The sequence below is a fragment of the Podarcis muralis genome, chromosome 4 (genome assembly GCF_964188315.1).
Source record: "Podarcis muralis chromosome 4, rPodMur119.hap1.1, whole genome shotgun sequence".
NCBI lineage: Eukaryota > Metazoa > Chordata > Lepidosauria > Squamata > Lacertidae > Podarcis > Podarcis muralis.
Genome location: NC_135658.1, coordinates 42,428,307 through 42,442,136, shown reverse-complemented (window position 1 = coordinate 42,442,136; position 13,830 = coordinate 42,428,307). Strand labels below are relative to the sequence as shown.

At 42.7% G+C, this 13,830-nt stretch overlaps 1 protein-coding gene across 3 annotated transcripts in view; it reads right to left on the bottom strand.

Moving 5' to 3' along the window:
• Nucleotides 1–13,830, bottom strand: part of IGSF3 (immunoglobulin superfamily member 3) — a 123,521-nt gene that overhangs the window by 43,355 nt on the left and 66,336 nt on the right. Inside the window, exons 4-7 of one of the 3 annotated variants that reach the window (XM_077927251.1) lie at nt 10,048–10,458; nt 6,738–6,758; nt 5,663–6,052; nt 3,811–4,212 (exon numbers count right to left, since the gene is read on the bottom strand). In XM_077927251.1, coding sequence (XP_077783377.1) covers nt 3,811–4,212; nt 5,663–6,052; nt 6,738–6,758; nt 10,048–10,458 — 1,224 coding nt within the window. The remainder of the gene's footprint in view (nt 1–3,810; nt 4,213–5,662; nt 6,053–6,737; nt 6,759–10,047; nt 10,459–13,830) is intronic. The other 2 variants (XM_077927253.1, XM_077927252.1) reach the window with 2 other exon arrangements.

The following is a 13,830-nucleotide window of genomic DNA, read 5'->3' as shown; positions in this document are numbered from 1 at the left end:
GCTCACAGGAGGTGGGTCTGGTAAACTCTTATTCTCAGTAAATAAACACACACATTAAAACAGGGATGGGCAAAGCTGCCCCCCAGGATTCTACAAAACAATCCAATCCCTGAATTTTGGAGTTAGAAATTCAGCAGGCAACATACAAAAATCTACTGACAAACCTCAGTGCTACCAGCAATCTCCTTTTACGTTCTATATAGGGCAAACAGGACAACCTCTGCACAATAGAAAAAATGCTTGCAAATCTGGCAATACTAAGAGACATTTCAGCCTCCTAGAACACACTGTAAGTGACCTTAAGGTGAGAAATGACAATCACAGGAAGCCCAAAAAGCAATGAAAATGTGTAAAAAGTTATTTTTGAGTTAACAGTTTAAGATTACATGTAAAATGAACATGCATATATTAAAAAGAATCATCAGACATAAAATTGGATTGTTTCTTGCAGTAGGCAGCTGTAGATCCCCTCTGGTTTGATTTTTCCAAATTGTATCAATCTTATTCGCCTTAACGTATTATAATAAATAATGTCTATTAAGTCACCCCACTTGAATGGAATCAAAAATTTGAGAGAGAATAAGACACAGGTGGCACCGTGGTTTAAACCAAAGAGCCTAGGGCTTGCTGATCAGAAGGTCGGCGGTTCGAATCCCCGTGATGAGGTGAGCTCCCATTGCTCGGTCCCAGCTCCTGCCAACCTAGCAGTTCAAAAGCACGTCAAAGTGCAAGTAGATAAATAGGTACTGCTCCGGCGGGAAGGTAAACGGTGTTTCCATGCACTGCTCTGGTTTGCCAGAAGCAGCTTAGTCATGCTGGCCACAGGACCTGGAAGCTTTACGCCGGCTCCCTTGGCCAGTAAAGCAAAATGAGCGCCGCAACCCCAGAGTCATCCGCAACTGGACCTAATGGTCAGGGGTCCCTTTACCTTTAAGATACCATTATAAATTAAATACTTGGGATAGTTGCTGCCAAAGACTGCAGTGTAAACCCCCCCCCCCGCCTTTTTTTTGGAAATTCCTATTATGCAGCTCTTGAGAAGGCAATATTTTTGATGAAGCGGGCTTTAGTCCCTGAAACCTCTTGCCATAAGAAATGTATTGAATTGCTAAGGTGCTGCAGATATCTTTGATGGTTTTGCTGCAAGAGGCGAGCATGGCTATCCCTCCTGAAATAAAAATCCTCTGCAACTTTTGAAATGCTCACACCAGATATATATGCACCAAATGTTCCTGCTGGCTAGCTTTAATCCACAATGCTATCCAATATGCAACACATGCCTGTGAATTCAATGAAACTTTTAACACCATTCTCTGAACTAGGTGATAAGCTTGCACAAACCACAATTATTACAGTATGACTTTCCAGCCGGAATATGAACTGTTCAGAAGACTAGCACAGGAAGGTTTTCTGTGTGCTCGCAAATTCCATTTGTTTGACCATACAGGACGGTGTGAAGGCAGTAGCCTTTGGCTCTGTGCTGTTCAGGAAGCCTGTACCTCTTGACCCAAAGGCTACAAGATATTAATTAACAATGGCCAGGCAGCTGGGACATTAATTGCTGCAAGCAGATTAATTTTAGCCTGCCAACCTTTCCCCAGAGCTGCTACAGAGATCTCTGCACACTTTCAGCAAAGGGCTCAGGGATTCTAATCATCAAAGGACGTCACTATGGCACAGCTCCGGCCCATGTAATTACAGCAAAAACAGGTCAATCTTTGGGATTAAAGCCTTTTGAAAATGTGTTTAATGGTTATCCAGAAGAGGAAGAGGCTAGGGGAGGGAGAGAGTTAAGCACTCTCTCTCACACACATAAGCACTGAACTGCAAGTGAAATCCAGGCACCTTGTGGCAATTGTCTCACCTGCCTAGGTATTTCAGACACAGCTGCAAGAGACTGGTAATACAGAAGACGCGAGGCAGCACTATACTTGACGATTTCAAGCCTAAATTATCTTCTGAAGAACTCTGTGCGTGTAATATACACACTGCTCTTGCTGAGGAGTGGCAGTCAGTTTTGCAGGTGCATCAGATGAACCACCTGATGTTTAAGCACCGGGGGCCTCCTGACAAAAGATGGACAAAGTGGCAGCTCCTCTCGCTGAGAAAGCTACTCCTGCAATCCTGCAACAATTCTAGCATCTAAAACTTCCCCATTTCTTATTCCAGACTTCTGTCACCAGGCAATTGAACTAACCTTGCTGGTTTTCCTGGGGAACGTGTGGCTGACCTAAACAAGCTTTTAGAATTGGTAAACATCTTGCTTCCTTTTTCACCTAATTACACTTACATTCTTGCTCTTCTAGCAAAGAGCTCCACAAAGGCTACATATGTTTCCAGGTAGCCTTCCAAACAGGTAGTTTTATAGGACCAGAGCTACTTAGAACCTACCTTTTAACTGCATAGCATTTCTTCAGATCATTGCTTCTGGACCTTGGCTCCATAGACATTTGAAGTGGAGCTCGCTGCAGACTGAACACAACCTCTTAACCTGACTCTTTCATAAACTTTTCTGAAAACCTCAGTGACATACAAACCATTAAATCCTGCCAGCTACTTATTTCCCCCAACACTTCACTAGAAATTCTTTAAATCTGCATTATGTAGCCTTCCTACACTCCAGCTGCCCCACTGAGACTTAGTTCTGCAAATCTCACAAAATTTGATTTTCCTTCTCTGCTCAACCTCCTCTTTTCTGTGCTGTTATTTCAAGGGAACTACAAATTAGTGGATACTATAGATAGTTGATGAGGGACCCTGTGTGAGAGGCAGGGAAGGGAATATCTCCTGGGGTAGGAGGATGGGAGAAAAAAAGGGAGGCTCCTAGTTGAGGTTCACCTATCTCTGTGTGGGACAAGTTAAGATTTACCTGTGAAAGAGGACTTTGTATTCTTTTCCTTGTTTTTGTTTAGTTTGTTTATTATTGCAACGTATTATGAAAAGTCTTAATAAAAAAGTCTTAATAAAATCTTATTAAATAAACCATGTGTGCTATGATGCCATAGTGCTATGGCTCCCTGCTGCTACATATTGCCAGGAAGAAGGAAGGTCAGGGGGCAGGCAGAGTATGTTTCAATAACAACTACAGTATTTTTCGCTCTATAAGACACACTTTCCCCCTCATAAAAAGTAAGGAGAAATGTGTGTGCGTCTTATGGAGCAAATGGAGGCTGCGCAGCTATCGCTGAAGCCAGGAGAGCAAGGGGGATCAGTGCTTCAGGGATAGCTGCCCGAAGCCAGGAGAGCAAGAGGGATCGGTGCGCACCGATCCCTCTTGCTCTCCTGGCTTCGCTTTGCTGGAGAGGCACGGCGCAGCTTTCCCTCTCTGCACAGCGCTCCTTCAGCGAAGCGGGAGTAGAAATGGAAGGGGCTCCGCTTCTCCTGCCGCTTAGCTGAAGGGGCGGTGCGCAGAGAGAGCTGCGCAGCGCCACTTCAGCGAAGCGGGAGGAGAAACGGAGCCCCTTCCGTTTCTCCACCTGCTTTGCTGGAGAGGCGCTGAGCAGAGAGGGAGAGAATTTTTTTTTCTTGTTCTCCTCCTCTAAAACTAGGTGCGTCTTATGGTTGGGTGCGTCTTATAGAGCGAAAAATACGGTAGTTTCATCCTCGAGTTTCCAGGGGAACACACAAGGAAAGAAGTGTGCAAGCTGTGAATAGGATAACAGGCTCCTTTATCTCCAGTCATCAATCACTGAGCTTAATTTTTTCTCTTACCGGGACATTTGTGGTGTCTAAATAACTGAAAGTGGGGAAATGGTTACACAAAACGCTTAACCAGCATTGCATATATTTAATAGCACTTTTAATACCCACCCAGGGCAGTGATGGATACTGCAGAGCCATTATGTCGCTCCCCGATCATCTGCCACTCCCCATCCAGCCTACGTGTCCACTCTGTGATGCGACACTCATAGTGGCCCTCGTCTGCCTTGAGGCTGTTGAAAATTTCGAGCGTGAAGGATCCAGGACGTATCTGCTCCATCTGGATCCCACCATAGCTGCTTCGCTCAGCGTAAGACGGGCCAGGGCGTAGGGTGCCATCCCGGTCAAGTTGAACAATGTCACTTCGCCGGTTCTGCTTGTCCACAAGTTGCCAGGTGACAGAGAGCCGGTTTTGAGGTCTAAATCCTGTGCGGATACTGCAGCCAAATCGCAGGCTCTCTCCTTCTAAAACACTGCTGGCATTGTTGGTCACCTCCACAGAAATATTGGTCTCTGCAGTTAAAGGAGAGTGTATGCAATTATAGTTAGGGTTGCCTGGGGCCCGTACATATATTCACTGGCCGCTTTTCTGAACAAAACAGCTCCCTAGGGACTGCATGGAAAAATACAACATGTGATCTAGCAGTAAATGGATACACTCAGTAGCTGATTTCTATGAATGTGGCAGGTCTACAAAGTGCTATTGGTATTGGTAATGCTGGGATTATGTACCTGGAAATGTTCAGAGGAAATCATGTGGACAAATGTGGAAGGTGATATAAACATCTGAACCACTATTTTGTCTTCTACAGTTCTGCAATTGGAACAGAACAATGTATGAAAAGCAGCTATGGGGGCCAATTTTGATAGATACTGCAGATTCTAAAGAATCTCTGCTTTCATTTCAGATTCAAACCATGAAACATAAACATTCAAGGCTAAATAGAGATATGTCTAAAAACACAAGTTAAGCTGCCAGCCCTAGATGAATGCTAGCCAGTGCTAAAAATGGCTGAACTGTTGACCAGAACAGGCTGAACAGCACATCTACCATCAGTTCTTGAACAACTTCAGAATCTGCTAGTGAATTCACAACTCATAGTGTTGTGATGGCTTACCTTTAAAACCCTATGCAGTTTGTGATCCAGCCTTAATTTATGTGGGGTGGAAAAATTTTCTGAAATAGAACATTTCCACGTCTATCTTTTTATTTTCTTTTTTTCACTTCTATATTTTTCTGCAAATAATTTTCTAATTTTGCATAATATTAATTTGAAATGTAACGAATGTACAAAATGCAAGTTATATTGGCCAACTGGAATGGATTCAACACCAGTCAAACCTAAAATAAAACTTCTAATTAGCTTCCTTCAGCTAACTATCCTTGGAAACACATATATTTACATGAACAGCTCTTTAGGGATGCTAAATTTAGTATGCGAAATACTTTTCAGCACCTTTGTTTTTTGTTTCCCTGGGCTGCAAACATAAGCATAGTTAGTAGACAGTAAGCCCTAATGAATCTTCATTCTGAATAAACATAAATAGGATTGTGTTGTTAACATAGGGAAAATATAAGCTATTGCTGTCATGCCTTACACATTTGCAAATATTCCAATAAAAAAAATTTCCAAGAAAAGGTTGGGGTTTGTTGTAATACGACATTTACAGCACGGGGAGTACACATTATGATTTCCCCCTTTATCAAAGGGAAATGTTGTATTTCTGCTGGCACTGCTTATTTGCATAATGTTAATGAATTTATTACGTGTTGAGCCTTTTGGGGAAAGTGGCATGGATAACTAACCAGTCAAATGAGCCTGAACTTCCTATGCTCATTATGTTCAACAACAGCCAAGGAGGTCAGCCCCATGAGTTGCTCTGTCTCATAACCATGCCTGAGGCCCAGTAACTCCTACAAATGAACACACACACAACAGAAACAACCAACATCTCTGCTTACTGAGGGGCAGGACGGTGATGGGTGTGTTCTTTGGTCGTTTGCTCTCCCCATCAATAAATTCACCAGTCGATGTCTTCAAGCGCTCCGTCACCCGACAGTTGTACTTGCCGCTGTCCTCCAGGCGGAGTCGGTAAATTTTTAAGACGTAGATGCTGTCACTTTCTTTGGCCACTTTCAGTTGTCCCAGAGCTTCTCGTTGGGCAAACTCATTGTTAAGGACCGGCACGGCATTTGCCCCAAAACTAGCAATCAGGGAACTGTTGAAGGCCCATGAGATGGAAAAGTATCTCTTGGCAACGTTCTGTACCTCCAGAATGCACCTGAACTCCACTGGTTCCCCCACGGTGTAAGTCCTCTTCTCTGTCTCTAGCCGGACATTGATATCCATATCTACAAAGGAATAGAACACACACACACAAGCACGCACACACACACATTCCCAATGAAACTGTGTCACAGCACTGAACACACAGAAAAAACCAACGAGAACTTGGAAACGAAGACAGTTCATACTCCACCTACCCACCCTGATTTTATCCACCTCTTTAAATGCTATTCTTCTAACTGTGTCATCTGTATAATGCTCAAGGCGGCACAGGTTAAAAACAATTCTTAGTAGAAGTTAATTTGGCACCATTGCCTATTAAATATATACTAATTTTCTGCAAAGAAAGAAAAGGGAATAGATCTGATTTTTCTTTCCTAGTGTCTTACTCTCTGCTGTTTTGAGAGATTATTCCAACCTCTAGGTACACTGTATGTTACAAGCACATGGCGTTCTCCAAAAAATCATTGGAAGCCTCTCAAAGGGCTACAATTTCCAGAACCCTTAACAAACTACAGTTCCTAGGATTATTTGGGGGAAACCATATGCCTTAAATGTATGGTTTTGATGTGCCTCAGTTTACATATTTTGATTCAAAGGTTGAACTGTGTACCAACTTAGCAACAGACCTTTTACGGGTTGTGAACTTTATCGAGAGGTCTTGGTCTGTAAAATGTCAAATAAGATTTCACCCGCTGAAAGTATCAAGATACAGGAAACAAGTTTTATTTATAAATCAGGAAAACCTACCAGAACTAGAGCGAGTACTGACTGATAGGCCAAAAGAACACCACCATGAGCACAACAAAGGACAACAACAACAACAACAAAAGGTAAAACACTGCTTAGTAAGACCCTGAAAATAATTATCTCGTCTAGATTTTGCATTAAGGAAAACAGGGTATTAAATGTTCGATATAGATAAATATTATTTGAGCATTAATTAATGCTTCATTTACTGGAAATTTCCTTTCTTAACACCTATGCGCAAAAGCCATGACCTGCTGTAGTGGTTGAGGATTGCTCGTGGTCCAATATATGCAATGCATCACTTCCAAACATTACCTGTTTTTAATCTGACAAGAATGACTGGACTGTACTAAACACTTTAAAGCAGTATTTCTCAACCTGCTACCCTCCAGATGTTTTAGACTCCAACTCCAATCAGTCCCAGCCCAGTTGGCCAATGCACAGGGATGATGGTAACTGAAGTCCAAATCAGCTGGAGGGGACTAGGTTGGTGAAGGCTGTTAAAGTAAAAAGGTACACTTTACAATTGTTGGAAATCTTGGTTCTGCCTTTCAGGAAAATATTATTCCACCCATTCAAGAACACATTTCATACTTGAAAGCTGAAGTCTTAGTTACCTGGAAGAAAGTCGCACTAAACCAAATGGGGCTGACTCTTGAGTGGACAAGTATAAGGCTATACTGAAAGAGTTGTACACTGCCAAACTACTTATTTTCACTACACTTTCTCCCAAGATCCAAATTTGCTTCTCAAACAGCAACTGAAGTTCCCTGCAAAAACTCCAGGTGATTATTTTAATGCCAACATACCTTTATTTTGCAATGATACAATCAGTGTATGTCTGCTCTAAAATACATGTGGGCTGTTCAACAGTTTCCTTTTCCTTGTCATCTTTTCAAAAGCACTTTCATAAGCAGACTTTAATACATTTTCAGAGCTACTAACACCTGAAATATCTAGGTCATGTCCGGCCAGTGTATCGTTAATTGAGCAGGCCCTTTTGATACATCAAAAGTGTAGCGCCACGTCTTCCATACTGACAGCAACACTCCTTGGTAGCTCCTTCCAACCAGAGGGAGGAACAACAATAACGTGCAAGTAGAATGTCTCATTCCAAAATCCTTTTCAAAAGCAGTATCAGAAAGGAGCCTGAGTTCTGAGTTAATGGGAAGAGACTAACAGGCCAGATACAGAGAGAATGAACAGGTAAATGAAATAAGATAAATTAAAGGAAGGAAGAAAAATGAGACTAGGGAAAGGGAGAAGAAAGCAAATCTGGAGGGACTGGGAGTGCCAAAACAGTACTTCTGATCTAAGAAATAAGAGGCATAACATCACCATGCTGAGATATCACTTAGTGTGTGTTAGTTACTCCTCCAGTGCCTTTTAACTAGTGTGATGTACCCACAACCCTGGTGGCTAAATAGCGGTAGTCAAGCGGATGTTATTAACTCAAGGAAAATATGCTTAGGGTCATGCTATTGTATATGAGAAATTATGATTAGAGGACCAACAGCAGGTGAGATGGCTGTTATCCCACTGTTTCTCTTCTCTTTCACTAATAAAAACAGACTGACTCCTCATACAGCTCCTCCAATATCTTTGTTTGAAAGGAGGGAGAGAAAAGTCATGTGAAGGTATTGTCCAATAAAAGTGATTGTGTAAACTCACCCCAGATGGCCTAACTTTGCAAACTCAAACCAATTAGGGCTCAGGAAATGGTAAACGGAGAGAAAGAGAGATTTTGGTGTGCCAAAGCTTTATCTTACTCATGCATCACCAGTTTAAAAATAAAAATGAATGATCATGGCTTCAGGGCTCCACTCACATTTCCTGGAGAAATTATTCAGCCAATAATCAAATGCTCTCAGTATCTGTTGGCAGAAAATGACGTCCAGGAACTTAAGTCACTTGCAAGGCAGTCCCAGCCTATCAAACATTTCCTTGTAAATGAGTCTTTCCCACAAAATTGCACCCACTAGCTTCACTGTTATGGGCTGGCTGGATGCAGAGCAGTGGTAGGACGCACCAGCCGGAGAACCCTCTAGGGAAACCCCAGGGGAAGAAGGCTCAGAGCCAAGGGATTGGTGATGGGATGAAGATGAGTGGTCAGAGGGAGAAGACTGGTGATCAGAGGGAGATGGAGCAAACTGGGAGGAGGAGATGTCAGAAGCAGAAGGCAAGGTTTAGTGAACAGGAAGAGGCTGAGGAAGAGTACAGTTCAGACTCTGAGGCAGAAGTGGGGGCTGGAGAGGAGTGGAGCAAGGAGATGCAAGATGCTGAAGAAGCCAGGGAGTCTCCCGCTCCTGCTGCGAACACCTCCCCTCTCCCCTGCCCTCCTAGAATATGAAATGAGCAAAGCAGAGGGTGGTTGTGTGCAGACGCGGCCTGAAACTGTGTGGGAAAGACCCTAGAGAGAAGAAGTCCTATTGGGCTCCTGGGAAGGTGGGGACCTTCAGTCCTCACAACTCCTTCATTGGGGCAAGACCTCCTAGAAAGAGTTGCTGAGACCACTAGGCTGGAACTGTGGTTTGCTTCCTTGAATAAAGAATTAACTTCACCGGCCTCGGGTGAATATTGCTTTTGTTGCTGACCTACGCCTGACTCCAGCCCCAACATCCATTCAAACATTAACGCTGAGCCATGGTTTAGTGCAACCTTCCCTAAACTTGGATCCTCAGCTGTTTTGGACTAGAATGCCCATCATCCCTGACCACCAGCCCATGCTTTCTGGGGATGATAGGGGTTGCAATAACTCTGGACCCAAGACCAGGAGAGGCAGGTTTAATGATACATGGATGGGCCTCCCTCCAAGGTAGAGTGAAGGACTAGGCTGCTGCATCCACACCTCCTCCTCCAGCACAGCCAGGAAGACATCTGCAGAGTTAAGTTTCAATTTAAAAAAACCAAGGATCTTGGTTTAAAACCAACAGATCCATTTCACAATAAGCCAACTTCAAACCGTTGAGTTATGAAACTGTGTAGTTTGGCAGTAAATTGTTTTGTTATAAACCACAACACCTAGCACATAGGTAATGCTAAACCAAAACTTTTTGAAATCTAAATTCTCAGCAGAAATCCCTCTTCCAATTGCAAAGAAGGTGATGGTGTGGGAGCCGGATGCTTCACTCATCCACATAGTACTAGACCACAACTCAATATTGCATGTGAACTGGACTACTCTAAGACATAATGATTAGAGCACCTTCTCTTCTCCTTCCACCTCCCTCCTTCCCAACACTGCTACAAAAACACAAAGAATATTACAGTCTATGAGAGAGGTAACAAAAAAGAAGCTTGACACACTAACCAGTTCCTTCCACATAGACCATGGTGCCTTCCGAGCGCTTGCGGGTCATTGCGTACCAAGTGCCATCAGGGTCCTGAATCCACTCTGCTGCCTCGCAGTAAAACTCGCCTTCATCAGAAGACTGCAGGTTGTAGATTGTAAGCTTGGACTGAGTCTCGCCTACTTTATCCAGGCGGATATCTCCACTGGCATGCCGCTGGGTATAATCACTTCCCGCACGCAATACGAAATCCCGGCTGAGAGAGATCACCTCCACGGCAGGCTCATCTGCTTTCCGTCGATACCAGGCGATAGAAATATGGCTGTGCTGAACGGTACTCTTGGATACCTCACACTTTAGCTCCAGAGAATCATGTTGCACTTTGTTTAGGGTCTGGGCTTCTGAGGTCACTCTCAGGGAGTCAGGAATAACTGCAGTAGAGAGACATAGAGAAAGGACAAAAGTTAACATCTGGTGCTTAATGGGTCTTATACAGAGGATTATGTGCAGCAAATAAAAGTTAAGACTTTACAAAGCAATATGAAGATATTTTCACATTTAGATCTCTAAAGGGAAAGCCCTCAGTGGGACTGTATCTCAAATAGGAGAGTCTGTTATCACCTCAGATCGGGGAGGTGGAATCCATGATCATTCAGATGTTGTGGGATTCCAACTCCCATCACTTCCAGTCACGGACGATGGTAACTGTAGCCAAACAACATCTGAACAGTGAGAGGCTCCCCATCCCTGGGGAAGTCCTGGGATCAATACCCAACAACTCCAATTACAGGCATCTGTGGCAGGGACAGGAAAGGGTCTCCTTGTAGGTTTTCCATGGACATCTGGTTGACTACTGTGAGAACAGAATACAGGCCTAGATGGGTCTTTGACTTGATACAGGAGGCTCTTATATTCTCTTCCTAAGGCTCTGAATACCTGAGTTGGGATTATTGGATATGAGGGACAGCTTGTCTGAGACAATCGTATATCAAGCCACATTTAATCCTCAAGTCTGCTTCTCCAAAGCTGTTAGCAAATACAGAGCACTGGCTGCATATCTCCACTGGCAAATGATTCAATATACTAAACCAATGTGTGCACACAGCACCTCATTGCTACTGCAGAACTTAAGAGAGCCCACTTACTCTTAGAGATTTATTTTATGATTTTATGAAACTTCACTGTAATCTTTAAAATTCCAATTATGTTCTCAAACCTTCAAAAGGATCTCTTTCCAGAATTTTCTTTTTAACATTTATACTACCTTAGCTAGGTTTTCTTTCTTTCATTTCTCTCCAAAAAAGCTACGAGATCAAATCTCTCTCCTTTTTGCTTATGTCCTTTCAATATTTGACAATGCCTGTGAGCAAAATTAAGATGCTGCACTCACAGGAAAAATATCTACTGCAAAGAGAGAAAATTACAAAATCAAGGAAATATTCCTGCAATTTATGGCGTTGGCTGTAGAAGATATGCAAGCACCCTCCAGATGCTTTGTCTTCCATGCAGGGATTTTGAGGCCATCACTATTTTCTTGTTGATATGGCATCAGCAAAGATTCTTCTTGTTGGAAGACCTGAGTGGCAATTGAGGATTACACTTCTGATGAAGTAAACTGTGGTCACAGAAAGCTTAGGCCATGGGGATACTTTTACACATTCAAAATCCACCTTGAGTCAGTGGAACTTTATAGAGTATTTTTTAATTTTGTAATTGAACAGCAAACACGAGCGATATGCTGTCTTGGGACTAATTCTGGTGTACAAAAATATATTTATATTTTCAAACAGAATATGATGCATTTGGTTTTCTTTTCTCCCTACACTTTGCAGGATGTGTCATGTGCACCCATTTCCCCTATCCAGATTATTAATAAATTCATCAGGCTGCAACTCAATATTTTACCCATGATTCTCACATCATATTTAAAGCCAACTATGAATAATTTCAAAAGCAGATTAGATCTCTTCTGCCCTGCAGCCATGACACTCGCTTCGAACTTAAAGAAAATAAATAAATAAATCAATTAAGTCAGATGCAAAATCTGTACAGCAGCATATGGCATTACTTCACTGATCTCTCGACTGATACATTAAAAGGACAGTAAAACTGAACAATGTGTGGCTTTCCACAACCCAAGAGACATTTCCATCCTGGAATACAGAACTGCTTTGGACACAACCCTTTGCTTTGCCTTTGTGAAGATAACCTAAAAGCAGAAACTGCACAGAATCCAAGTACAGCCATACCTCGGGTTGCGAAGGTGATTCGTGCGAGAGGCACATTCGCAACCCACAACGCTGCGTCTGCACACACGCGTGACGCGATTTTGTGCTTCGGCATGTGCCGAAACCCAGAAGTAACCTGTTCCGGTACTTCCGGGTTCGGCACAGTCCGCAACCCAAAAACACGCAACCCGCAGCGTTCGTAACCCTAGGTATGACTGTATTGTTATGTCTAACAGCAAACTCTGATCCTAAGTACCAACAAGTTTGGATAAAATAAGTAAACAGACAGGATTCCACCAAAAATGGAGCTACCGAGACAGAGGTATTGGCATGCCCTGGGGAACCATGGCATTTACAGAAAGACATTAAAAACATAAGAATGAACTTAAGGGGAACCCCTCTCTGGGCAAAAAACACCAGCCCAGCAAGAATGGTTGTAGATCAAAGATAAATGGAAAACCAGTGAGAGTGGGGTGACCAGCTTAAAAAGAATGGCAGGTCAGAAGCCTGAACAGGAACATTCCCATTAGGATTGAAGACACTGCAAACTTTTGGTTTCAGGTCTCACTCATACATATCTGTATTTGATGGTATTTAAGGAAGGCTCAGATCTAGTCCAACAAGTTGTCTACTAAATAGTGATCACCTGATTAGTGTTTAAATGGGTCAAAAGCTACAAACAGGAGGTACATTAGGGATAGAGGGAGGGAGGAAAGGGAGGTCATCTGCTTTCAATGAAATAAACTGAAAAACCATTAACCGGCTGATAAATCATATGACTAACAAAGGACCTTTCCCATCCAGAACACAGTATTGTGTGGCCCAATTCTGTAGAACACCCTCAAGGCTGAGATCAGACAGCCTTGTTGAACTTTTATAGTAAGCTTTTCTGATTCTGTGGTTATTGTTAACTGATTTTTTTCCTTATGTATTTATTTCATAGCCTCAGAAGCTACAGCGTTAAGTGATATGTAAAACATTGAAATAAATTAATAAACATGACACAAGCCCCTCTGAAGTGAATGAGACTGGCAGAGCTGAGGAATCTTTCTGGACAGCTCTCATTCATTTGAATGGGTTTTCAGTGAAAGATGTCCCCACTTTATTAAGCTTGTGAGCCACCAGAGAAGGTGGAACATGGGCAGCAAGCAAGCTTTTGATGGGAAAGAGACAGGAAAGGGAGAGCAGAGCAGATTGGACACCCCCTTTAACCACGAGCTTCAAAAGAGCTAAACCAGACAGCACTTTAACACTTGAGATATTAAGGAAAGCTGAAAATACAGATGCTGCTGCTATTTTCAGTCTGATTAGGCGAAAGGAGGATTAGTACTTTTGTGGAGACAAGACAAGGGGAGGGAGACGGGCCATGCTGTTCTATTAAAGACCCGAGTCCACATTAAGAATGTTTGACAACTTTTGTAATGTTTGAGGTTACCACTAGGTGGAGTCAAGGTAGAAAAGATTGTAATTAAGCAAAGAGATTCAAGTAAAACTGCAAGAAGGAATTAACACAAATGAGAGAAATGGCCTTTTTTGAATACAGCTAACCACTTTTATTTTCCTTAGAAAAATCTC